The sequence below is a fragment of the Phallusia mammillata genome, chromosome 4 (genome assembly GCF_965637545.1).
Source record: "Phallusia mammillata chromosome 4, kaPhaMamm4.hap1.1, whole genome shotgun sequence".
NCBI lineage: Eukaryota > Metazoa > Chordata > Ascidiacea > Phlebobranchia > Ascidiidae > Phallusia > Phallusia mammillata.
Window position 1 is genome coordinate 24918627 of NC_137255.1, and position 27948 is coordinate 24946574.

The following is a 27948-nucleotide window of genomic DNA, read 5'->3' on the forward strand; positions in this document are numbered from 1 at the left end:
GCCGAGTGTGACGGCATAACTACTGAAGCGTTTGAATTTGATTGCGTCATAGTCGACTCTGTTGCGACATAAGGCGGAAAACTAATCTCTTTATGTCGTCACAAAAGGTGCTATGGAGTAAACATTGCATGATTTGTATTTGTTGTACTTAGTAGCAGGTCGAGTGAAGGTCCTTGACAAACCTCGTGTTCGTTTTCTTTTGGTTTATTTATTTGCGGATTTAAAAAGGGCGTGCAAATGGCAGCGAGCGGCAAAAGTCTTGTCAGAATCTTATCCAGAGTGAGTAGTAGTGCTAGATTTAAGTTTTTTTTTTATTTCTTTTTTAAAATAAAACAAATTTATTTTGTTCCAGGCTGTGCAAAGACAAACTCCATGCATGACATGTGGCCCGCAAAGATTTTATCACCTTGGTAAACCTTCAGTAAGTCTTTTATGATGTAATGTTTAAGAATCACATTATTCTATTCACAATATATTTGTATGGTAGTGGTACATCTGCGTTTTAAAACTGAAATCTTTGCATTAATTTAATAGCAATTAGACATACATTACCTCAATTGTCGAGTCTGAATAAAAGTATGTATGCCTTTATGTAGCTAGCAGAAGCAAAAGTTGATTCTGACAAGATGAGGGTGACAATGATTCCAGGTGATGGCATCGGACCAGAGCTGATGTTTTCAGTGAAGGTTTGTTAAATGTGTATGTGAGGATTGAATCCAACACTGTATTTCAATAGTAATACAGACTATCACATATCAAATATTCTGTTACTACTAAGATCTTTCATTTCTGTTTTTCCTAAAATAACTTTATTTTTTTGCGTGTCAAAATGGGGTTTACTGCTGTATGTTACCGCATGATGTCGCATGGCATACTGCTTAGAATACCACATGGTGTGTGAAATGTGAGAATACAAGCCCCAGCAAGAGTAAATTAGACCAGAATCAAGTATCATTTTAATTACAAACCCTCGCTCAACCCAAATAGCTCCAACTGTCAGCGCTTTTTAAAGTCCGCAAATTTAAAATTTTTGCAAAAGCATGCTCATGACACCTTTCTACATTATGGTATTTAGTACTACTGGTAAAAATGTGGTTTCTATTATAGCCCCAATTTTAAGACTTTCTTTGCTACTAGGAAGTGTTCACTGCTGCTGATGTTCCAGTCAAATTTGAAGAGTTCTGGGTCAGTGAAGTGCAAGATAGATGTACTGCTGAGCATATGAATGAAGTCGTTGACTCTGTCAACCGAAATAAAGTTGCTATTAAAGGTGAGCTAGTACTGTACTGCATATTTGATGGATGTAAAAAACCTCTGCCATTGTGTTGATTGGTGAAAAGCTTTACAAGTCAAATTTGCATGTTTTCAGGTATTCTTGCTACACCATCATGGTTCGATATGGGAGAGCTGCAATCAGTGAATATGCAAATAAGGTGAAATAAGCTTTTGTTATAATCCAGTCCAGGTGTTTTTTTAAGGTTTGGTTTGGGTGACCGCTAAGTAGTTTTAAGAGACCGCAAGTGTTTCATTTAAATACCAAAAAATAGCCATATTAGTTGCAAGTCCAAATTTTGGGAAACCGTTGGAGTAAAAACCTTTAAAAAAACACTGATCCAGTCAATGTTGAACAATATGGTAAATTTTTGATTGTTTTGGCAGAAAAAAGCTTGATCTGTTTGCAAATGTTGTTCGTGTCAAAAGTTTACCGGGCGTTAAAACCCGACATGGTGACCTTGACTTTGTTGTCATTCGTGAACAGACTGAAGGAGAATACAGTGCACTTGAACATGAGGTAAGATATAAAAACATAAAATGTTAAAAGACAACTTTTCTAGCTCAAGATTTAAAACACATACATGTGGCCAAAGACTTGTCAAAACAGTTTAATGAAATTGATATAATCCCTTTTGCTAAAACAATCTAGCAAATTGTGGTCTAATGTCTTCTAGCACTTTTTTCAACTTTAAGAAATAGAAATGAACATGTCTCCTATTACAGAGTGTACCTGGTGTGGTAGAGTCACTTAAAATCATAACTCGCACTAAGTCTGAAAGGATTGCCAAGTTTGCTTTTGATTATGCAACAAAGCATGGAAGGAACAAGGTCACTGCTGTTCACAAGGCAAATATAATGTAAGTGTATCAGTTTGTGCACAAATACTTATAATTTTTATTAATTTTTGCCACACTTTTGTGTGAATAACTGAATAATAGGAAGATTTTTTATGTTTTCCTAAATAGTAAAATGTTGTTGTTTGCCATTCAGCAAGCAATAAAATGTACCAATAAGCAACATCTGTAAGTACCTTTTTTTTAATAAACGTTTTTTTTGAGGAAAAAGTATAAAATAATATGATGTTTATGTGTAGGATTGAGGTCGAAACTTTGCTATTTTTGCTTTTCTCTTGCAGGAAGCTTGCTGATGGAATGTTTTTGGACTCCTGTCGTGGAATTGCAAAGCTCTACCCAAAAATTCAATTTGAATCGATGATTGTGGACAACACTTGCATGCAGGTTCGAAATCAAACAAAACCAAATTTAATGCAGAAAAAGCAGCAACCTTCACATTTATTTTCTGTTCATATAGTTGGCCTCAAATCCCAGCCAGTTCGATGTGATGGTAATGCCCAACTTGTATGGAAATATCATCGACAATTTAGCTGCTGGGCTTGTGGGAGGAGCTGGGGTTGTCCCTGGAGAAAGCTATAGCCCTGATTGTGTTGTGTTTGAAAGTGTGAGTAGAATATGAAAGCTTAATTATACAAACAAATGTAGGTAATTGCATAACCCAGTGGTTCAATGGTTGGTGACGCACCACCGAATGAAAGTTAATGGGGAAAATTATTATTAAAGTTAGGTTTATTGATACAACAAAAAAAGCCACAAAACGGAAATATTCTGCGACGCCCTTGGAAAATTGAAACGACGCACCAGGGCGTTGCGACGCACAGTGAGAACTGCTGGCATAACCGATTTACTAAGCTGTTTTATTTTGTATTTTATAAATAAACGTATTTATAAATAAACGATTTTTTTAACAACTATATGATTTGTCTCTGATTGGGCTTTACAATTATTTTGTAATTTAACATTTTATGCGGTTAATCCATATGCGTTACCAGATTTATCAGTAACAGCAAAAACTCAGTTAACCTATGCTGAAAACTAAAGAAAATAATAATTTTAGTCGCAGTTTCGGTTTAAGAGGACACATAATGTGTTTTACAATTTGCTGATTTATGGTTTGCAGGGAGCACGGCATCCTTTCGCACAAGCCGTGGGAAGAAACATCGCAAATCCAACAGCAATGCTTCTCTGTGCTGCAAACATGCTCGCACATTTGAAGTAAGTAGCGAACTTATTGAACAAAACGCTATTTGAATATATTACTAAATTCGCAACCGCTGGTGGACGCTACAGAGCAAATGATGGCTTGTTTAAGGCTGGTTAAGAGATGGTGGCAATTTTACACATGGCTTCCTTCTTTGTATGGTTAATTTTATGACTTCGTGTTTTTCAGTCTTACAACCCACGCGAATCTGGTAAAAGGCTCTTTGATGAAAGTTTTACGTGACAAAAAAGTGAGTATTATTTTTATATCATCACTAGGTTCAAACATACCTGACCTTACTTCAAAATAAATTATTCGTCACATTGACAGTGATTCTTTTGGAGTATTTGTAATCCTTTAGAAAATATGACGCAAATTTTACTTCCGCAGATTCGCACAACAGATCTGAAGGGTTACGCCACTACCACCGAATTCACCAACGCTGTAATAAGCAATCTTGGTCGCTCTTAAACAATACAACACCGACTGTTTTGTCATAATCGTTGACTGTGTCGTCACAAATTGCCCTAATTTTTTTCAAAAAAGTTCTAAATTCTGTTGTCTGAAACTTTTTGCACAAATTTTTCGGACCAGCTTAATATTATTTAACCTCTGCAGGAAATATATTTTGGTAAATGTGTACGCATTGTTAAGACAGCTAACACTTTCTAGTCAAATACAGTAATGAAACAGAAGATCTTATTTACCAACTTTCTGTACACATGAGCGATTTTTTTTTTCTGTTGTGTACAACTATTTATTTGTGTTTTGTTTTTTTCCTACACACAAACGTTGCTGTTTGAATTCCACTCGACCTGTACTGCCCTCTACCGCCGCTAGCAGTGATAGTTCAGTTCAATCCGCAGTGTGACTTTGTTTTGATTATTTTTGTGCTACTTTTTTTGTTTTCTTTGAAGTTCACAAATATACACGAAGGCGTTTACATGGCTTTTTTTGTCTACCCTCCAAAAAAACTATGAAAAAATAAAATATGCAAAAAAGGGACATGTAATACTAAAACATATTGTAGGGATATTACACACGCACAGTCTTGGAGCAGTATTTAACGCACCACACATTTTAAGTGAGCCTAAATTTAAACAAAGCCTGAATTAGGCAAAATTTTAAAATGCATACGCAACAAATTATTAAGCACGCTGCATGCGTGTACAGGAAGTTAAATTCGCGACGCAAAATGTTAAACCGTACACGGTCCCTTTTTAAAAAAACCATCAAGCCTGATCCTACTTATTATTCTGAATCGCACACTGCTTGGCTTGTTACGGCGGCTAAAAAAATAAAAGGCAGTTCTCTGTTCAAGTTACGGATGATGACCTTCTGGCAATTGTATGTTTAATTTAGTATATTTTACCCTCCGTCGGCAACCTTTTTTGTTTTGCGGACCGTTTTTGAAACTGAAAATTTATCGCGGACCGGCGTTCGCAAAATCTACAAATGTTCAGCAATTAAAAACGACTAAATTTGTTTATTATCCCCGGAATACATGGGAAAAATGTTTTAAGCATTTAACCTGAAAAAATATACGACCCGGTAACAAACTCCTCGCGGACCGGCGGTTGCCGACCACTGCTGTCCTATAGGACATCGAAACGTCGGTACAAAACTACAATTGCCAGGAGAGCTCTATTAGATTGTTATTTTTTTGCATTACTTTCATTATACACAAATTTAATAGTCGACACCAAGCTTATGGGACTTGGACATGTGGTTTTCACAGAGCGTGTTCAAGTACGTTTTCCTTTATTTTAGTTCTTTGTTGTGACTAAGTCTCCAATCTATATATGAATACATATCGTCCTTTGATATGGTTGGTTTAGGATTGATAGTGGTTCCCAACCTCATTTCAAGAATTACCCTCTTTACAAAGACAAATTTATTCCTTCCATATATGCTGCACGGTAGATGATAAACCATACAAAGGTTGGCAGAGCTACTAACATGGCGCCTCCTGGGTGATCCAAAAGTGCTTAATTTTCGATAGGTGGCGTAAAGAGCTGAATTATTTATTTAGCGGCTAAAGAGGGGTTGGTTTAGGATGCAAATGTTTACAAATTTTACATTAGTAACTAATTTTTTGGGTTAGTTTTATTGAATTTTAAATGCTAATACCTTACCCCGAGCCTAATAGCCCTAACCTTTAGCATTTTTTTAAATATACCGTTTCAAAAATTAGGCACTTTTGGATCACCCAGGAGGCACCGTGTTAGTAGCTCTACCACATAGGTTATTTAAAATTGGGTCTTTTATCAACTTTATGTCGTATTTCCAGTGCTTACGTGTTTATCTACAAACTAAATGTACAAATTAAAGTCGATTCTTCCCCTCAAGTTTAAAACTCCTCCCCGGTTGGGAACCACTGTGTTAACCGCCACAAAGGCCGAAACCTAGTTTGCGTTTTCAAATTTCGAATTAAATTATTCGTCAGACGTGAACCTGGACTTGTGCTATAAAGTCAGGCTTGGACTTAATATGTGCAAGATAAAATAATGTGCTTAATATGGGCTAATATATTGGTCAAGTCTAATGACCCAAACCGTATGGTCGAATTTACTGGTTCCAGTGGGTCTCAATCTTGTACGGATCGCGTACCAACCGACAACTTTTTCTATCGCTGCGTACCACCCAAACCTAAACCCTGTTTGAATGGATAGACCAAGAAATAAGTACACTTTCTCAACCTGGCTAGCATATTTAGCAATTTCAAAGAATGTCCAAAACACGAGTTTCGACCAAACCGGGACTGATCAATTGGGTCAGTTGAGTTGCAATTTTAGATCGGTCTTAAATTAGGTATCACGGAAAGCTACTGGCGTACAACCTGAAAAGTTGCGGCGTGCCACCAGTGGTACGCGTACCACAGTTCGAGAACCACTGGGTTAGACAGACCAAAAGTCGTTCGTTTCCTTATACGGCGTTGGCGACAAATCGTTTGATCGACTTGATCATGACGCAAATTAGACGAGATTGAAACTATATTGCGAAATTCATTGAAATCATGCGTCTGAAGTGTACACCCAAAATAAGCTAAATTGACCGCGTAGACCGTGAACCAAAAAACGCAATTTTAAAATTATTGCAACATAAATGACCAATTTTGTGTTTATATTTTGAGTATTCGGTTTAACCTCCTCATATTATGTGGTCACAATAGTGTTAAATGTAACACAGCTGATATAGGATTACCGAAAACGGAAAAATTCTCCCAAACTATTCACTTGCCAATGATGCGTAGGCCAGTGTGTTACGCAAATCTAACCAACGTCTTGAAACAGACAATTACTCGCGGCAAGCGCCAATTAAAGCCTCATTGCCATTGTGAGGCAAATTAGAGACGCTCAATCGATAAACATTCGGCCTTTTTGTAGTGATGTAGCCCAAATCAAGGCAAAACACCAACAGTTCTATTGTTGCAAAATCACGCGTGGGATGATATCTTACGTCATGGGCTGGGGATCTTAGTGGGCATAAAGTCACGATTTAAAACAATGTCCGCTTGTTTATTAACCAACTGCCACATATAATTGTCGCCAAGTCATCCCATTTGCTTGTATATAAGGAACTTTCATCCGGAACTTTATGTTAGTCACACCAGCAGTCCGTGAGTTTGCTCTGCGCTAATCGGATCTTAATCATGTGATTAAGAAAGTTAGTTTGTTTTGCAAAATACAGGTTTTTTGGTGACAGTTTGGGTATTTAAATGCAGTCGTGAAGTAAACAAAAACCGTTATTTGATAAACTTTTTTGTTTGTTAAGGGCAGAAAGTTGTCTTAGCTTTAGAAATTTTGTTGTGTTCCGTCGACTGTGTATCTTTTGTCTGTTGAAAACAATGTGTAAAGCATGGTTGAGTGTAGGTATCGGCTAATTTTTACGCTACGTGCCGATTGAAGCAATTATAAGCATCTATATATATTTTGCGAACTGGCCACCAAAAAAAAAAAACGAATATTTAGTTTGTGTAAATTTGTTATAAAACTCATCATGGCGCTAATTTTGTGAGAAGCAAGCGGTCACGTCTAAAACTGCGGGCCCACTTGGATCACTTGGCCCGCTTGGCACAGCACTTGGCTCGCTTCATGGATGCAATTAAAAAACTGCGGGCCCGCTTGGCACGCTTCTCGCAAGTGTGAAAACTGCGGGCACACTATATCTAGTGCTTGGCCCGCCTCTCGCAGGGAAAAACCGCGGGCCCACTATATCTAGTGCTTGTCGCGGCTCTCGCAAGGAAAAACCGCGGGCCCATTATATCCAGTGCTTGTCGCGTCTCTCGCAAGTATGAAAACTGTGGGCCCGCAGTTTTTTCTATTGCATGGGGCGTGCCAAGTGCTGGGCCTAGCGGGCCAAGTGGGCCAAGTGGGCCCGCAGTTTTAGACGTGACCCGAGAAGCAAGGGCTCTATCGTCGCAAAAAGATATTGGGAATGGCTTTTTAACACAAAGGCGTTTTATCCAACTATGTGTATGCCGACATAGGATTTAGTTGACCCAAAAACCGAATTTAACATCAAAATAAAACTTTATTGATCTTCGTTTGGCGAAATGTGACTCACCAAGCTTTTGCTGTTGATATGTCACATCGCAAAACCAGTACTTTGCATTCATATATTTAATATTACTAAATATGGTCATACTTATAGGAGCCCACCATACCACATAATTCATAGAAAAATCTGTACCTTGAAATTTCTCAAATTAGAAAGTTTCAGAAACGGCGTTTACTTTTGAAGATTTAATGACAGAATTCGCTCTTATTGTGTACAGAATGTCTCGAAATACTCATCTGTCTGCGATGTGGAATATGTCGCGTGCGTAGCATTTAACATGTTCGTGAAATTGTTGTTTTCTGCTGCTATGTGGTTGCAGTTTTATTGAAATTAATGTGCAAACAGTCAACAAAAGTCCTAATTATTGCTTTAAATCAGGGGTCGGCAACCTTTTTTGCACTGTGGACCGTTTTTTACACTGAAATTTTGTCGCGGACCGGCCTTAAAAAAACTACAAATATTTAGCAATAAAAACGTCTAAATTAGTTTATCATCCCTGGGATAAACGAGGAAAATTTTCAAAGCATTTACCCCGAAAAGTTAAACGGCCCAGTAACGAACTCCTCGACTTGTGACAATTTATCCGTATGCTTGAAACTACATTGCTAAACCTTGTTTTACGTTGCAAGAACTTGTCCGAGTTCATCACCTAATAGTGGCAATTAATGGTTTTTCACTTGTTTATCGAACTATTACGCAACGCGGACGTATATATGTGACGTCAAATAATTCTAAACATATATAAAATCTTCAAATCTGTCAAATTTAACACATTTCAAAAGTCAATGTAATGAGTCATAAACATATGTGCAAGAAAAACGTCAGGCTATTTTTACTTCTCCATTTAGCCTGCGGCAAATTACTCTGTTTCGTGACAATGAGATCACTGAGGCAGAGCAATAGTACTGGTGATTGTTTTCTGGCCTTTGTTTCTACATGCTGTGTTGTAATTAAGCCACGCTGCAGTGATTTGGCACTTTAAAATGTGGTCGAATATGATGTAGACTACTTGTACGTGTAGGTTAGAATAAACAGTTTCGGATGTAGCTGGATCAAAGGATGTGACACCTTTAGAGGAATGTTTCTTAACCTTTTGTAGACTTTTGACTGTTTTTGCGGCGGAAGAGCCACAAAAACACTTTAAACAGTCGGGAGTTTAAACAGTTTTTCGGCGTTAGAGAGGGGTTTGTGTGGCATATACTGCCCTGTAAGTTAAAAATATTATTTTAAAATTAAAAGTGACATTTAGTGACCTACTATTTCGTAAAAAGTGTTTGGCAGTTAAAAGTAAATTTTCAATGGTTTATAGTGGGAAGTTAATACCAATTTAATAAAAAAAACGGAATATATATTTTTGTTTTTCACCAGCAGGTATTTGATTTCTATTTTATATCGTTTTGAAACGACTTCTGTAATGGATCGTATGTTTGGTCTTTTAATACTCACTTGCGTTGTCTTCCAAGTCTCTGCCGAAACATTCAACGTAAATAATGGTGAGTGCGATTTCCTGTTTGATGTAGATTGTCGTAGATGGGTTGCATTCCTTTCTTAGTTCGATTAAAAATAACTGCCAGAGTGAATTTCGTAATGATGACAACAGCCATTGTTAAAACGTTTGTATACTATGTGTTTACTATATACAACTCTTTGGCTGTTTTTCTTTATGTAATTGACACAATACATTGTTGATATATATTTTTAACCAACTAGGGGACTCCCCAAAATCACAAGGATTTGATTTTAAAACAAAACATTTTGGAAATGTTTGAACAATCAAGCAAGTCGATTTTTACGTTAATTTGGGTCGTTATTTTTCTCAATAGAATTATTTGCACAGCAGGTCCGTATTTGACAGTGGTTTTCAACCTGTGGTACACGCTATAGCTTACCAAGTGGCTTTTTAAAATTCAGTTGGTGAAATTAAGTTAAATTCAGTTGGTGAATTTAAGAGTCTAACTCAGGGGTTCTCAAATTCGGTTTTTGGGGCCGCATGCGGCTCCTAACTACTTATTTTGCGCCTCGCACCAGACCTTAGAAAACCACCAAACATTGCTATTTTAGCTTTGAAAGTAATAATCTTTGGTGATTTTCTCAAGGTTTCGTTTTTTGTGGCTCCCTACACACTTAAAAATTACCATTTGGCCCCGACAATAAAAAAGTTTGAGAACCACTGGTCTAACTGTTAGAGTCTAACAACAGTTAGACCATGAATTGCAAAAAAATCTGTTGAGTAGGCTAAAAAAAACTCTTATTCCACCTTAATGCATTTTCACTTATTCCCATAAGATTTGGGTGATTTGTAGCGATAAAAAAAATCGTTAGGTGGGTACACGACCAGTAAAGAGATTGAGAACCACTTGTATATAGTGCAAGGAGTATTTGTTTGCATAAAACGTTTAATTTTCTTTTTCTAGTCCCTAGTCAGGCACCAGCGTTTTGCAATCTGAAAACGGAAAAAGGGGCATGCCGTGCTGATCACACGAGATACCAGTTTGATAGCGCTCTCGGACGATGTATCCAGTTTTCGTACGGTGGATGCGGAGGTACCAAGAACCTTTTCTTCACTATGGAAGAATGCACAAAAGTATGTTTTCGCGAGCTAGAGCATCAGCGTGCTTTCGGAAGTAAGTTGCTGCCAGAATGTTTACATTTGTTGCAAATTTATAAATGTAGTGTCGGTTTTTATAATGTATAACTGAAGTATAGAGGGTTTTCAATTGCTGCATTTGTTTGTCAAAGCGACTAGAAAAATTTGCATTTAACCCGCGTAAACTTGGTGAATCATACTTTGGGATGATTAAAGTAGAAACAATTTTACTGACTATTCATCTACGTCAGGGGTTCCCAACCTTTTTACGATCTCGTACCACTTGGATGCTCTGTTTTGCCACGCGTACCACTTCTTGCAGAACAACTAATTTGATCGAATCATATTTTATTCAGAATAATAACATTGACCTACTAAAATAACACTATATAAAGCTTAAGTTTGTAGCTTAAGATATATAACAGTAGATGGTATCTTTTAAGAGCAATTATTTGAAATAATTAACGCCCACTGTCACACAGCGTTGTACGGCTTTTCAAGCAACTGTGCTTCTTGTTGACAATTGACATGACCTGTATTTTAAAGATCGCAATGATACGAAACAGGAATAGTTACGTAACAATAAGAATATAGACTTCGGGAAAATTGTGTTTGGCACACAAAACCAAGAAACAAAATATAAAGTTCTGAATACAGGTTTTTATGAAAAAAACAGAAGCCACTCGCGTACCACCTGAAAAACCTTCACGTACCACTAGTAGTACGCGTACCACAGGTTGGAAACCCCTGGTCTACGTTTACCACACTTCAAAAAAGAGTTTAATCAATAACTCATATACATAACAACATCAACACATAAAGTGGTTTCTTTGTTCTTAAGTCTCATTTTACCGTCATCTGCGTCATGATAAGATTGTTCTAAATTTATTGTTACTCGCAGGTGGAATTCAAGATTGCAGCTTCGAAGCAAACTGTGAGTATCTGGAAAAAGTTTTGTGTTTTGTTAAAAGTTTTTTGGAAAGTCTATTCAACAAAATAAGCAATTGTCTTACTTCCAAATTACCAAGTAAATTTCTTAATTGCAGTATTTACATACAAAACATTGTTGGTCTTTTGTTCTGTGGATTTACTAACATAACATTTTCAAAAAATACCTTACATTTATGAAAAACTACTGCTTGTTTCTCGATTTTTGCTTTTGCTTTTGAGTATACTTAACTGTTATAAACGGCGTTTCAAGCCACAAACTTTCGTTTCTTAAGAATCTATGTTTTTTGTAAAGTGGACAGAAAATGTGGAATCGACCCTATTGCCTTCGACATCAAGAATTGCGCCGATTCACCGGACGATTATCTCACTAAGGAACAATGTACCGCGAAAAGCTGTTGCTGGATTCCGAACGGCGGTTACTGTTACCAGAAAGCTAGTAAGTATACTGCGACAGAGCTACTAAGATAAAAACTCACAACAGAGCTGAAACCGATAGATGGCGTAAAGAGCACAATTATTTAAATTTACAGTGAGACTGATTTAGGGTCGGGACAGTGGTTCTTAACCTGGGTTCGATCGAACCCCAGGGGTTCGGCAACGCTGATCCAGGGGTTCGACAAGGGTCTTTTGAAAACATTGGAATGTTGATAGGTTATATTTGATGTAACAAAGAACACTGTGCGCATTGTTTGTAAGCAGCAAAACAACGAATCTTTGTTGGCAGCAAAAACGTATGGTAAAGACCACAAAATTAGTTAGAAACCTAGGATGTAACTTGTTAGGGTTCCATCAAAGGCTGAAGAGTATCATAGGGGTTCGGTCGTGATAAAAAGGTTAAGAACCACTGGGTTAGGAACTATATTACAAAACCTTGCGCCAACTCTAACAGCCCTAACCGTCAGCATTTTTACACAGTTAAGTATTCTTTGATCCTTTTTGCGCAACCCACCGGTATTTAGCCAACTTTTGTTGTGAGTTCTTAAGCTAGGATAAAACTTCCGTTTACTGTAGCGCAACCACGTGACTTCGGTAGCTAATCAGCCGCCAGGGATGAATAACGCAAATTGCCGAAAGACATACACTGAAAAACCACTCATAAGTCAAATCCTAAAAGTTGGATTTTCATTCACAGGTGCCTTGGCTCGCGCTTCATGCAAAGTCCATTATGCTTCGGAAAGTGGGTTCCAAGGCAAAATCGTTTTACAAGCGGAAAAAAGCTACGCCGCCGGTTGGTCAGCATATTTGAAGTTTCGGAAACCAGTCACTGGAGCATTATGCGTGAGTTTTATTAGTTTTTTTTGTTTGCTAAATTTTTTAGTTTTTTTTTTTCCTTAAACTTAAAGAACTTTTTGTGAAGCACATCTATGAAAAGCTATTTATGCAGACCAGTTTTTTTAACGTGAGAATGAACTAAACCGGAGATATAAATCCAAAACATACTATGTGTAAAGTAGGCTAATTTTCGAGTTTATAATGTGAACAAGTAAATGATGAATATGACGGCTCAAATCGACCTGCTTTATTATCCAAACGTTTTGGCAGAAGCTCATGCCATCATCAGTGATATGATCCTCCATCAGTCATGTTGCTTTTAACGTGTATTTAGGCCGTTATATTCGTCATGACACTTTTGAGCAGATCGGTACTACAGTCTTCTGAAGTAGCGTTTAGTAGAGTTACCGGATGTCCGGAATTTTAACGTCAAATCGCTTAACCTAGTGTAGTTATCATAATTCTTTTGGTGGGAGACTATAACAAGGTTTATTATAGCGCGTACATTAATGCGAAAATACCCGTCCTGAAGGCTAACAATATTCTGTTAAAATGACCGGATCTTGTAAAATTGTCTGCTTTGTAATTTATTTAGAAAGAAAACTGAGCTTTTTATCTCTGTAATAGTCATGGTATTTTATCGAAAATGGCACTGTTTGGGTTGGTAACGTGAAACAGCATCTCACGATATTCGACTTTTGCTGTTAGATAGTTTCTTGCATATTAAACACACCTGGCAAACCAGTCTCGTCAGCAGCAAAAGCAAATGAATGGCCAAAAAGTTACTTTTAGGGGGCCACGGTCCACCAAAGGTTGAGAACCACTGTACTAATCCATGCATCCAATATTGATACAGATATTGAGAGAACCCTACTCAGCAGGAGTGGCTGTCACAGAAGTCCTTCATGGTCGCAAGGGGTTCATTGTGACTGGACGTGAACCAATCAGCGCTGGGCAAACGTTGAAGATTGTTTTTTCTGGAAGCTTCGGAAACTCAACTTTTACCGACTCGTACTGTCAAGTTCTCAACACGCCTTAAATCGAAAAGACCCATATCGTTATTTTGCAGTAATTTATTATCGTGAATTTAAGTTTAAAAAGTGTGCATTTTTTATGTAGTACTCCAAGTTTTATTTTTTATGTTTATAGTATGTAAAGTTGCAATAAAAATGTCAATCGTTGGGGCACTTTGTGGTAGCTATGCCGTTAGCAGGATTTGATCAGGTTTCTGCAAATAAAACAACTTTTGTTTTTAAGTTCAACTGTTTACATATTGAGTTTGAGATACACATTCAAAAGAGGTAGGTTTTTTTTCGGTAGAGCCTGTTTGGTGCTTGACCAACTATTTACCATCCACTGTAGCCTTCTTCATGATGCAGTACCAATGAACTGCGGCAGAAGTTTTGGCCTCTTCAAGACATCTTCTCTTTGTCACTTTCAGCAGTATGCATCACCGCTATACCTGTCACAATTAGCGAGGCCCCGCACCACCATATAGCAGGCACTGATTCGCCGAAGCAAAACCACCCGAGGACGCCAGAGAGCAATATATTGCAGCCAACATTGAGAACAGAAGCTTCGGCTGAGTTCAAATGCTGCATGGATTCCACAAAGAGCGTCCACATTACACTGTTTAAGGCCAGAGTACAGGTGATAAACAACAAGCGAAAGATCAAGTTGAGAATCCAATGGTTAGGGATCAGTGGCATGTTTTCCATATCCCCGGTGGCAAATTTGCCTGTTACAGACGCCAGGGCAGCACATAGGCCCGCGGCGCAAGCCAGAGCATGGCCCCGCATTCTAATTAAACCACAGGAGTCGGTTGCAGTTTTACAGCTTAGTTTCTAATCTAAAAAGTACAAAAACTGCATTTTGGTTTGGTTAGAAGAATGTATTCACAAAGTGGTCCAAATTAGGCCAACTTGCAAGATTAAAAAAGACAGTTATAAACATCGCAAAAAGAGATTTCAGTTTCGTGAAATCAAAACAACAAGTAAACGGGGTCAAAAAACAAGATTTCCTAACTGAAAATACAATCAATGCAACCTGAAATGAAATACACTTGTTGGGTGAAACAGATATATCAACTAAAGGGGCAGTAAATGAATAGGCCGAGAAGCAAATTGATTTGGTTTTTTAGTGTTCTATACAACATATGGGACTGTTGTATAGAACATGTGATATGGGACGGATGCAAAACAAAGTCAGTTTTCATGAAAAGAAAACCTGGAGACAATGCATATGGCTACATACTCTTTACATGACAAAATTTCTCAAGTATCATTATTAAACAATGACAATATACAAGAGTTATTTGGCACACAATAAATGTGATTTGGACTTTATTATGCAACACTCCATTACATGTTGAACTACATGAGCAAATTGACTGAGGTAAACCTTTTGCAATTTCAAAATTTGGTATTCACAATCACAGAAAATTTGTATTTAGATTGGCTATGCGCAAAAGTGTAACAAACAATTCAAAGGCTATGCTCGGTTTTTCTTTATTGTCCCAACTGCTGAAATTATTGTAGGTTTAGAAGTAGAAATATTGGATGACTTATCATCCCATTTAGTCCTTTTCGCTCTTTCACCACTGCCTGAACCGGAGGCAGTTTTCTTTACAGTCCCAGTGACAAATTCCACTTTAGTCTTTTTGTCCTTTTCTTTCTTGGCAAGTTCTTCACGCTGCGTGCGTGCAAGGTCCTCATACGAAGGACATTTCCTCCAAAAGTCCGGATCAAATTCTTCTTTCGGAAAGTTTGTGCCTCTCTCCTCGATGCCAAGGAAAAGGATAAGTTTATCATAGATGCTAGGATTGCGAAAGTCTTTTCGGGATTGTATGGTCTGGTTAAGGTTTTCGCCATCACGGATTTTCTTTTCATAAAGACGTTTGATTTTATCTTGCAAATTCTGCATGCATTGTACTTCTGGCTCAGCAGGAAGCTGCAATTCTTCTTCCGGTAAAGTCCTTAGTTTTGCAGCAAATGCAGTCGCGTTTTCACAGCTGTAACGCTTATATTTCCTCTTGGCAGGTTTCTCTCCAATACCGTTCACTCTTTCAGTAACCGATTCCACAGGTTCTCCCTCATCAGAAACCACCATAGGTTTCTCATTATCTTTTTCAACAGACTCTGTACCATCTTCTTCTTTGTGTTCTTCCTTTTCATCCATGTTAAAGGAGCCTTCCATGTCGTCCATATTATCACTGAAGGCCGGGGAGGCATTCCTCATGCCATTTTTGACTTCAGTGTTCACCGGTGGAGTAGGTTTTGTAATGAGAACCCCGACATCTCCCTCGTGTTCATCTTCATGCTCTTCATCAGATTCAACATATGCAGACAGTGCAGATAACGCTGCCATTTCTTATCACTTAATTAACCCTCTGTGAAGCAGGAATAGAAAAGCATAAAGGTTAAGACAAGTGGTTTGTAGAAAGTTGAATTCATTTCATTGTTTTTGTTGCTGCATAGACATGTTTTCAGTTAGCAGACAACAATCCTGTTACTTTTTAATCACGGTGCAAAAACATGCAAGGTTTGCACAATTTTTCTGACTAGTTTTAAATAATGCTTCTATTGCACAGTATTTTTTCAATGTTGTGCGAGCCTTATGGAAGTGGCTAATGCTAATATAAAACCAAAATAAAACGCCAAACTCGATAAAACGTATATTTATTTATACTGAGATGCTACCAAGCTAAAATATAATTGTTATGTTTCATTTTTTATTTTCCTTCCCCAAATAAGTAGAATGAATTTGTTGCAAAGTCTCATAAGGACAGAATCTGTTGTACCTCAGTTGATCTTTTGCAGCACGGTGTTCCAAATTCCTGAAAAAATTAAAAATATCTCTTTTTACTTGTCCAGTGCAATTTTAAACACTTTACAAACAAAACTATCCTGCTAAAAATTACCAAAAAACATTATGAGCCAAAGGTAAGTCATTCAAGAACATCAGAAGCACTTTGGGGAATAATAAGTCATAGAAATAATCACCACAGACATGTCACTAATCAGGAAGATCAACAACCGACATGACAACAACCAAAATCAACCATGGGCAAACTAATAAACATGATAATCCTCAACTACAGACAAACCAACAACCAGGAGGATCAACCACATACAAACCAACAATCAGAATCAACCATAAACAAATCAACAACCAGGAGGATCAACTACAGACAAACCAACAACCAGGAGGATCAACCACATACAAACCAACAATCAGAATCAACCATAAACAAATCAACAACCAGGAGGATCAACCACATACAAATTAACAACCAGGAGGATCAACCACATACAAGCCAATAACCAGAATCATCCACAATCAAACCAACAACCAGAATCAACCACATACAAACCAACAACCAGAATCAACCATAGACAAATCAACAACACGGAGGATCAACCATAGGCAAGCCAATAACCAGAAACAACCATAGACAAATCAACAACCCGGAGGATCAACCATAGGCAAGCCAATATCCAGAATCAACCATAGACAAACCAACAACCAGGAGGATCAACCACATACAAACCAACAACCAGAATCAACCATAGATAAATCAACAACCAGGAGGATCAACCATAAGACAAATCAACAACCCGGAGGATCAACCATAGGCAAGCCAATATCCAGAATCAACCATAGACAAATCAACAACCCGGAGGATCAACCATAGGCAAGCCAATAACCAGAATCAACCATAGACAAATCAACAACCAAGATCAGCCACTGACAAATCAACAACCAGGAGGATCAACCATAGGCAAGGCGAAAACCAGAATCAACCATTGACCAAACTAGAATAGTGGTTTTCCTAAATATTGCCAGTTTATATATACTACATCATATTTAACGATGTATCACATATACCATTTACTATATTTATAATGGATATATATTTGGCACCTAAATTTCATTGGGTCCCTATTTTCTTCCTGGCACTTTATAACCTAATTGTTTCTGCAAGCATAATCTAATGCATGGGCGGGCAACATACAACCCGCCACGGGATTTTGACCAGCCCGCAGACCGGTTCCGGGTCATACATGGTAATGTGGCCCGCGGCCACAGTCTGCCGCAATCCCCCACTACTTGCATACTACGTCAAATTATAGTTGTAACGGACAGTAAGCTCCCCAATAGCAAAAAACTTTCCCGTCGTTACTATCTAAGTCTGTGGTGTATGCATTAAATTGGTGTATGCACTATGTATGGTGACCGGCTATACCTTTTTTATATAACGGTAACGAGCTTTCCCTCAAACTTGTTTCACTTTTACACTTTCTATAGGTCTGCTAGCGCTTCAAAAACTGCGAAGTTTTTGTATCATCCTTAAATTTGATAAATCTAGTGTAAGTTATTAATGTGGAATGTATGGGTTTCTCTTTTGCCGAGTAATGCCCCATTACTTTTAATCAAAATAACAAAAATAGCTATTGTTTGCACATAATCGTATGATGTTATCTTGTCTATGACGTCACAAACTTTGCTTGGATGCGTTAGAATTGCGTGAAATTGACCCTCAGTGTTGTTGTAGCAATTAAATTGGGTTTTAACTGTTAACATAAGCATTCGTTGGTGCTGGGTAAATCTAATTGCACGCAAATGCTCAAGAGTCAAGAACTTTAAAAAAAATGATATAATGGGGGGCGATATTGAGTCAGTGCCCTAGCAAGGGGGCGATTTCGCTAAAATGGTTGAAGACCACTGGTTTAGGTGGTCAAAAATCCGTTTTAAATCACTGGATAAATACGCGATTAATGTATCGATTCGGGAATCCGGCCCGCCAAGTACTTTATTTTCCCATATCAGGCCCGCCGACTGGAGAAGTTGCCCGCCCCTGATCTAATGGGTCGGCACACATATGCATATGCGATTTGGTAACAGTAAAAATAGGGCACAATCATTGTTAGATATTTACCAATTTACTATACACATCATTTTATCTACACATATGATTGTTTTTGCAAGCAAAAACGAATGGGTCCCCACAGGCGCGTTTGTGCGGATTTATGGTAAACAAACATCCTGGTTATATTCAGATTCTTAAGGAAAAACTTAACCAACTTTAGCCTTAACCCAACTTTAAAAGTTTTGTCCTGTTCTTTTTGCATCATAATTGTCATATAATTAATTACAAAAAACAAGAAAAATACTTTCAATTTAATCTCATGCTTTGACCTTGATATTGTCAGTCAAGGTCAGTTTTTAAACACAATTTTCCAAAACTGAAAATGTGCTTGATAACTTAATAAAATGACATAGCATAGCTGCGCAATAACAGTTGATTTCTAATCACAAACACGACTGTCTCGTAAAATGTCCGTCCGGATTTCCCCGCCTTAATCGTAAACAAGCGAATTCTGACCACTCCCGCTGCATTCACCCGCCCTAATCGTAAACAAGTGAAGAACTACCTTGAGAGTTGAGACTTCTATCTGACTGACAGTGTATACATATTATGGGCTGTAAAAGTAATTACCGTATTTTATGGACCATAAAGCGCACCCGATTATAAGGCGCACTGTCAATAAATTGCTTTGATTAGTTTTTTGTTCATACATAAGGCGCACCGGACTATAAAACGCAACGTATTTTAAGGAGTATGGGTTACCGTATGAAGCTCATTAAAGTCCCGTATAAAGCTCATAAAGCTCTGAATATCACAGTTGCTAGTTGCCTTTACTGTAGTTTATTGTGTAAGACGGTGGTTTATTTATATAATAATAGTATCGGTACTGGTTTTGAGTGTAGCCTAGGCAATTAAGCACTACTTGATCCATACATTAGGCGCACGGCTTATAAGGCGCACGATCAATTTATGAGGAAAAAAAAGATTTCAATTGCGCCTTATGGTCCGTAAAATACGGTATTTGGCCGATTAAGGCAAATACTAAACCAACAACCTACTGCAAACAATTGTTTAACATTTCACCACATAAGGGCTTGTATTTCTGGCCTAAAACTTATTATTTTAGGATTTAAGGCAGTGGTTCTCAAACTTTTTTATTGTCGGGGCCAAATGTTTTTTTTAAGTGTGTAGGGAGCCACAAAAAAATGAAACCTTGAGAAAATCAATAAAGATTATTACTTTGAAAGCTAAAATAGCAATGTTTGGTGGTTTTCTGAGGTCTGGTGCGAGCTGCAATATAAGTAGTTGGGAGCCGCATGCGGCCCCGAAAACCGAGTTTGAGAACCACTGGTTTAAGGGGTAAAAATGGGTCAATTCAATAAAAAGTTACAAAATTCTTCAGAATAGCTTACATTGCACCAACCAACAAAGCATGAAACCCTTAGATTATGTACTTGGGTCAGTACAGCCGCTTTTAATTTTTTTCGTTTTGGGGGCCTGTGGGTGAACCGCTGGGTCGTTTGGGGTCAAACTTCAGGAGGATCTAATTCGGAACAATAACTAACATCTGAGCAAATTTGAATAAATTTAAAGCACTCTTTCTTGACCAAACGCATTTAACAAACCAGCGTTAGACAGAAACGAATATTTTGGGGTTTAAGGGGTGAAAATGGGTAAATCTTTTTTTAAGGTACAAAATTCTTTGAAATACCTTATATTGCACCAAACGACAAAGCATGAAACTTCTAAATGAAGTACTTTAGCAAGTATAGCTGTTTTAAAAATTTCACGTTTTGGGGGGCTGTGGGTGAACCGAAAGATCAAACAGGGTCAAAATTCAAATGGACCATCTTTAGACCAATACCTATGTGTGCAAATTTGAAAAAGTTTGAACCATTCTTTCTTGACCAAAACGTGGGAACAAATCCGCGTTAGAAAGAAAAAAAAAATATATAGACAAAAACAATATGTGTCCCCTTCAGGGAAGGGGACCCATAATAACAACCAGGAGGATCAACCATAGGCAAGGCGAAAACCAGAATCAACCATAGACCAAATAATAACCAGGAGGATCAACCACTGACAAATCAACAACCAGGAGGACCAACCATAGGTAAACCAACAACCAAAAGGATCAACCAAAGGCAAGCCAACAACCAGACTCAACCACAGACAAGCCAACAACCAGGAGGATAAACCACAGACATGACCTAACTGACTGGTTAACCTAAAATAGAAAAATTGGTAATGTAGTAAATACCATTTAATCAACTGAGCAGTCGAAAAGATTCTGTGGTAAGTATGCCGAAAGGGCATGTTTTGCATTCTAAAGTTGTGTTAGTAAAAGTCTTGGCCGAATCACAACAAATTATTTTACTAAAAGAAGCTTGGCAGACTGAAAGTTCGCACCAACAATGCATGTTATAGACAGACTACACTTTCTTTGTTGAAATAAGTTAGCTATGCTGCTGATGCAAGGCAAAAGTTATGCTTTCTTCTTTTTTTCCAAGTCTAGAATTAAGTAAATTACGTTCTTTTAGCTAGGTCAGCCCTTACAACACAGTACAGAAAGTAAAGAATGTGGTCATGAGTACAGAATCAGCATGCTTAATTGAAAAAACACACTTCAAAAATGCATTTTAAACAATATCTCCCCTCCCTCGATATTTTATCTTTTGTAGTTGCTTTGACACAGTCATTGTGCTTTTATAAGATACATTATTGAGGCCGGTTTGTTAAATATGAAAAGTACAAGAAGTCTGTATGTAACACAAAAGAGGGGTAAGGGAGAAAAAAGTGATTTTTGTTTGTTTTAGTTTACTTTTGTTGATATTCACACTATACACTGTTTTTTAAAATGCTCTCATACCCTAACTGGCCATTGTCCTGAATCTACAAGTTAGAAATTTTACACAGCACACACCATCTCCTTAAAAAATTTTCTAGCAACTAATCACCACATAAACATGGCCTTACATTTTCCCGGGGTGACAACAGCCTTTATAAAATAGCTATGCTGCCACTCCAAAAATTCCCTCGCACTGAATTTATGTTTGTGTATTCCAGGTATGTTAAGATGAACATAAATTCATAACTGGGATCAGCCCTGAGGCATATATGCAGACCAGAGAACAAGACACACTCATAGGCGCCCACTTGCTAAAGTCGGTGTGGAAGCAGAATCTTATAACTCAGTAAAGACAGAAATATTTCCAGCCTCGACATCACCTAATTACACTCTTTGCCGTGTGTTTCTGTATTAATATACATTAGCAGCTTATTCCGACCGAACTATATTATGCTTTATTTTCATGCAAGTTGCTAAAATCAAGGCACATCTGCATGTAAATAACCCATTATAATAATCGTTTAAAACATTTCTAGGTTATTTGGTACGTTTCAAATGTGTTGTCTATTTATGCAGTGAATTCTGTGTAATGTATTTTTAGTTTTCAAGTTTAATTTATTATCATAAATCAGGAGTCACCAAAGTACGGCGCAACAAAAGTATTCCTGCAACAACATGCGGGATAAACTTCACCTAGTTTCACTCTTTACAGGACGCATAAAAATGATCCAAAGGCAGAAGTATAAATGCTTTCATGATTTTGTGAGAACAATTGGCCTTCATTGTTGATTGTAATAGAATATTTGAATCATGTCAGTCCAGAAGATAATTTATGCAAATAATTTTTACTTTTCGACAGTAGCGCTATCGGACTCTAAAGGATATTGTAGTTCCCGCTGATCCCGCAAAAGCGCTCAGCAGACCACAGTATAAAACAGCGCTGCGTTAAGGCTTGCAAGCTATGTGGCCATCGAATGTCATTTTCTTATCATTCTGCTCGCAGTGAAAATAATTTGGTGACCCCCGCTTTAAACAATGTCCTGTTGAACTTATGTCGGTGTTGCTTATTGCATGATTTTATCCAATGAATGATTACATATAACACTTGAAGTACGTACATTTGTGACGTAACAATATGCATTGTTTTTTTTCCAGAAAGGATTTTCTGTTCAAACTAGACAGTCATTGACTGAGCAGTAATGACAGTTAGAACAGAAGTGTATCAATGCAAAACTTGTTTATGACGTAGTAAGCGACGTAGATACCCGGGGTGACGGCGCCTCCCCGTAAGTGGGTGCCAGTGGGCACACTCACATATAAATCACAGTATGTCAAGCCAATTGAATGCGTTCTACCTAATTAGCAGGTCATCGAGCATTCTCATACGGCAAGGCGTAGGGCTAGAAAAATCTAGCCTGCGGTGGGATTCAAACCCATGGCAGGAGTCTTTCCGAGACCTGCATACATGAACGCATAATAACCTTTTGACACTGTTTTCAATAACATGCAGGCCTTAGTGTTCAACAACACCATTTTGCCTGATTTATACATGACATAACTAAGTATTGATTCCTGAATTGATTTGTCATGAATAAAGAAGCTAGCTGACAACAAGAATTTAAAGACCGTTTAGTGTGGCTTTTGTAAAAGTTTATTTTTTCATCTTGATGTTGGTCAACAAAGTTTTGCTTGAAATATCTGAAATCGAAGCACGTTTATCGAGTTTAAATCACGTCTTAGGTGTAAAACCTTCGCCAAAACTGAAACTGTGTATGATAAATTAGTAAAATAGCATGGCATTGCTGCGCAAATACAGCTGATTTATAATCCCTGAAACGACTGTCTGTTGTCCGATGTCAAACGGAGCCCTCCCTCTCTACATTAAACCTCCCTAATTGTAAACCAGTGAGTTACTCCCTCAGGAGTCTATCTCACATACAGTGTACACTTATTATAGGCTGCAAAGGTAACGATTTGGCCGATTAAGGCAAAATTTTAAATACTAAGCAAATAACCTACTGCAAACAATTGTTTAAAATTTCGGCACATTAGGGCTTGTATTTCTGGCCTAACACTAAAACCGATTATTTCAGGGTTAAGGGGTAAAAAATGGGTAAACCAATAGAAAATTCCTTAGAATACCTTACATTGCATCAACCAACAAAGCATGACACTCCTAGATTATGTACGTTATTCAGTACAGCCTTTTTATAACTTTTACGCTTTGGGGGCCTGTGGGTGAACCACTGGGTCATTTGGGGTTAAACTTCAGGAGGATCACATTTGGATCAATAGCTAACATCTGTGTAAATTTGATAATAATAACTGGGATCAGCCCTAAAGTGTTTATTTTATTGCTCCTTCTAACCAGTGGTATACTGCATATGTAAAGCAACCAACAGGAAATTCTTTTAGCTACACTTGTCAAGTTTGGTCCGCCGGATAATGTAATTTTCATGGTATACTATGTATTCTGGATGTTAATCGGCAGTCTGCCATATTATTGTTATACACATACAGAGCTCCATCTCCATCCGCCAAAAACATTGAACATCGTATGTGTTAATTTCCTGTCAAAACTGCAATTCCTGTTGCTTTTGCAAAATGAATTTATAGTCCTCTGTTCAAATAACGCTTCCCATCACAATGATATAAACTTTTCCCAGTGTCCACTGCAGCCATTACATCACTAACATATTTTTGCTATAAATTGATGATCGTGTCCTGCAGTACGTTGAACCACATGTGATATATAAACGCTTGTCCAAAATATAAGTGTCATTTGGTCAATTACAAATAAAGTGAAATGTGCATATTCTAACAATACAGTTCAATCCAATCAAAAACAGGCATTAGTGATGGGACGAGTACCCGGTACTCGAACGATTTCAGTGGTATCAATACTCGTACTCGGTATCGAAATATTTTGTCTCAGTTTTCGATACCAATGTATGAGTACCGAAGGCCAATTTACACCATAAGAATACAGGCAACTTTTGGCCAATATTTGCTTCGGACAGCACAAAATCGGGAAAAAGTTCCGCCAAGTTACGTATATATTTTTTTCGCTATCATGTGGTGATTACATTTTTCGGCATGTGTGTGCACGCATGTACCCCGACCATGGCAGATAAATTAGCCAGTGATATAAAACTAAGTACAACACTACACTTAAGTACTCGGTATCGAAGGTATATACATGTGGTACTTGTACTCGGTATCGGTACTCGCTTCAAAACCTGGTATCGTCCCATCACTAACAGGCATACTTGAACCAGAAGAAATCATAAAGACAAAACCACAAGCACCACAACTAGAATCTTTCTTTACACTGAAAGTACCAGCACCAAACTTTTGGGAATTTTGAGATCTTAGTAGTGTTTCAGCTTCTAGTAGTTTTGAGCAGCTACATGCCAACTAGCTTCCAAAGAAAAAAAAGTGCCTTTAGCTTAATATTCTACAAGAACAGAAAACTATAACATGACCAAACCTCATATTTGTGTGAGCATTTTCACCCAAAACCAAAACCTTGTTGCAGTAGTTGAAACTAACTACAGGTCAAGGTATATATTTAATATACAACTTAATCATTGATATGAGGTTGTTGTCAATCCCGCATAGAGGATTGAGGGACCAGGGCTCACATTTTAAAATTCCTGGTTCATTTAATATCACAAAAATGTCTTGCCAACATACTAACACACAGTAAATCAGTGCCTAAAGACCAGAAAAACAAAATGTATTTCAAATGTTGAAAAGAGCAACCTATCCAAAAACTGCAACTCCCAGCTTATAAGAACGCACTGTGACTGATGCATTTGATTAACCTCTCATGCTAACTAGCTCTTCTATGGAATTTTGGATTATTTTAATGTTCATTTCCTAAAGTAGATGACCTTACATCACCTGCTAACATTAACCTTTAACTACAATCACTGTCTTTTCACATATTCATGTGCAATCATAGAATAAAACAACTACTGGTCAAGTTGACAGTATGTGCAGCTAGTATATTGACATTGTGAAGCACATACCATTTTGCAGTTCACAAGTATGTGAATGTGGCCAATCTTATTCATGTCTAAATCAGTGGTTCTCAAACTCGGTTTTCGGGGCCGCATGCGGCTCCCAACTACTAATTTTGCGACTCGCACCAGACCTCAGAAAACCACCAAAGATTGCTATTTTAGCTTTCAAAGTATTAATCTTTAGTGATTTTCTCAAGGGTTCATTTTTTTGCGGCTTCCTACACACTTAAAAAAATACCATTTGGCCCCGACAATAAAAAAGTTTGAGAACCACAGGTCTAAATACATGAAATACCTCAACAACAGTAGATGACACAGGATATGGTCAAATTTTCACCAGGGAAAAGTGTGGAAATAAGCCCTTAAATTTCTGGACATGACCATGAGTTGGGAACATGTGAGCTAGATTTTTAACAACATCACACAACACCGAAAAAATCAATGTATGAAATGCTCAAATTCCAATCAATAATGCAAAAATCAAACAAGGTTCAATCAGGCAAAATTTTACACATGTCATTGAGTTGGGAACATGTGAGCTAGATTTTTAACAACATCACACAACACCGAAAAAATCAATGTATGAAATGCTCAAATTCCAATCAATAATGCAAAAATCAAACAAGGTTCAATCAGGCAAAATTTTACACATGTCATTTGAAACAGATCCTATGCTAAATCACAATTCTAAAACAGACCATAGCTACGCTTCTTGACAGGGGTAATTACTGTTAAAATATTGCCAAAGTTCAAACATGCTGCAACAGTTATATATTCAATGAGGAAAAAATATATATATGCCATGTAATATTCTTGTGCTAGTCAAAAAATGCCAATGTGAGTCAAATAGTGATAGTAAAATACATAGCTGAACACACAAATATTTTAGGGATTAGCAGGACAACCATAGAAGATCAAGAAAACTAATAAATTAAAGCCTTTTATTCAGAGAAATATTTTAAGCTGACACTTTTTACAAAGCAAGTTTAACTTTGCTCATATTGTCTGCACTCCTGTTGAATACTGACTGACAGTGCAAGCACCATGATCTGAAAATTATCTACATCTGACTATGCAGTAGCTGACTTCGAATTGTTGCTGGTGAGATAACTAATATAAACACCCACCAAAAATGTATAAGGTACTGCAGAAACAAAGCCAAATTGGACAGCAAAATCAAGTCTTTGCTGTAAAAGCCACAACCAAAAAACAAAGTATCAAATTTACAACAAACAGCAGAGACCAGATAAAATCAAGTGACCTTTTTCAAATTTTGTTTACATGTAAATAAATAATACAGACCAGTTTTTTGTTCCTTTAATTTCTTAAAATTTGTAGAAGAAATTACATACCTCATCCATTGAAGACGGAAACAGGTCTCTATTATATTTCCAACCCCTTCATTCAAATGCAAAGGAGAGAAAAGTTACATGTTAGAAGTGTTCCATCAAAACTCCTGCTGGGGGCCAGCGGAAGGGAACACAATGTCTTAGATGATCTGATTCAACCAAGACAAAATTGCCACGTTAATTCCGAAGAACTTTGGGTTTCAATTCGAAACAGCATTTCCACAATTTTAGTGGACAACTCACCGTAATGCATGTGGTCATATTTTCCACCACTGCCAAGTTGGTGAAGAAAGAGATCATACAATCCCTTGTGGCAGATTGTGGAGAAAATGATCTTAAAATGATACAGTAACATTTAAAGTTGATGCATATTGATCAGACTAGCATTAAGCAAAATTAAAACACAAAATATAGCCTAATGAAGCAAATAACCTCTTACAAAACAGATCAATATAAATGTTTAATAAAACAAATTTAGCCTAGATTGCTTGTTAATTTTGTGGTACAAAACTGTTTTTACTTGTTTGGCAAGTGTACATACACACAAAAGAAACTATACTTACTTTGAGAGAAACAGGAACAAAATCACAATCTGTTGATGACATGAAAGTTAAGTTTTGTGGCGATGATGTAATCGCAAAATCCCGATATTCTTAGAAGATGTAACGTCCATCCTGTGTAGCTACTTTGAACATTTTACATGTTAAACAAACTTTTTATTTTATGTGTAATTCGGCCGTTATTGGTGTAATTTTTAAGGCTAAAATGTGTTTACATTTTGCTTTTCACAGTAAACCACTGGCGACAATTTTAAGCCTGTTTAAACTTGCAAATTGCCATAACATAACTACTTCTACTTAACCAAATTCCAGTTTAATGTAAATCAACACATAATATGCTTACATTTGAAATTCTCGATCAAAAGACTAATTGTCCGAAAATATTGTTCTCAAATCGTTGTCCCTAAGTCGAAAAATGGCCTCGTAAAATTTTAGCGAGGAACAAAGAGCCTCGAAGCAGCCTGTGGCGGAATAAAAAAAACATTTTTTTTCTTAAAAGGGGTGTCGATATTTTTACATGGCAGCAAAATTAGATAGCATGAACGCTGGATAGAAAATAATATAACAAAACTAAATGCAAAAATATTATTAAAA

General features: G+C 37.3%; 3 protein-coding genes and 1 long non-coding RNA gene across 5 annotated transcripts; 2 read left to right on the forward strand and 2 right to left on the reverse strand.

Moving 5' to 3' along the window:
• The first annotated feature begins 126 nt into the window (after positions 1 to 126).
• On the forward strand, positions 127 to 4273 carry LOC145225472 (isocitrate dehydrogenase [NAD] subunit beta, mitochondrial-like). Its single transcript, XM_080092179.1, has 12 exons — positions 127 to 279; positions 353 to 421; positions 597 to 686; positions 1138 to 1270; positions 1370 to 1433; positions 1660 to 1792; positions 1999 to 2132; positions 2411 to 2513; positions 2587 to 2733; positions 3250 to 3344; positions 3520 to 3580; positions 3721 to 4273. Exons 1-12 carry the CDS (start codon positions 238 to 240, stop codon positions 3799 to 3801), a joined length of 1152 nt encoding a protein of 383 aa, XP_079948305.1. The 5' UTR covers positions 127 to 237; the 3' UTR covers positions 3802 to 4273.
• Positions 4274 to 9262: 4989 nt separating this feature from the next.
• LOC145223018 (uncharacterized) lies at positions 9263 to 13887 on the forward strand. Its single transcript, XM_080089303.1, has 6 exons — positions 9263 to 9383; positions 10305 to 10514; positions 11379 to 11411; positions 11721 to 11864; positions 12561 to 12706; positions 13557 to 13887. Exons 1-6 carry the CDS (start codon positions 9305 to 9307, stop codon positions 13737 to 13739), a joined length of 795 nt encoding a protein of 264 aa, XP_079945429.1. The 5' UTR covers positions 9263 to 9304; the 3' UTR covers positions 13740 to 13887.
• On the reverse strand, positions 13759 to 14112 carry LOC145223019 (uncharacterized). The gene is made up of 2 exons (XR_013859403.1): positions 14051 to 14112; positions 13759 to 13928 (listed from the first exon to the last, which is right to left on the reverse strand). It is a non-coding gene; the product is annotated as an uncharacterized LOC145223019 (long non-coding RNA).
• Positions 14113 to 14548: 436 nt separating this feature from the next.
• LOC145223017 (SAP30-binding protein-like) lies at positions 14549 to 27758 on the reverse strand. Of its 2 annotated transcripts, XM_080089300.1 has the most exons (6): positions 27698 to 27758; positions 27358 to 27479; positions 27038 to 27128; positions 26798 to 26943; positions 16500 to 16535; positions 14549 to 16088 (listed from the first exon to the last, which is right to left on the reverse strand). In XM_080089300.1, exon 6 carries the CDS (start codon positions 16064 to 16066, stop codon positions 15191 to 15193), a length of 876 nt encoding a protein of 291 aa, XP_079945426.1. In that variant the 5' UTR covers positions 16067 to 16088; positions 16500 to 16535; positions 26798 to 26943; positions 27038 to 27128; positions 27358 to 27479; positions 27698 to 27758; the 3' UTR covers positions 14549 to 15190. The 2 variants fall into 2 exon arrangements, with proteins under 2 accessions (XP_079945426.1, XP_079945428.1); XM_080089302.1 differs by lacking the exon at positions 27698 to 27758 and having other exon boundaries at positions 27358 to 27489.
• Positions 27759 to 27948: the final 190 nt, after the last annotated feature.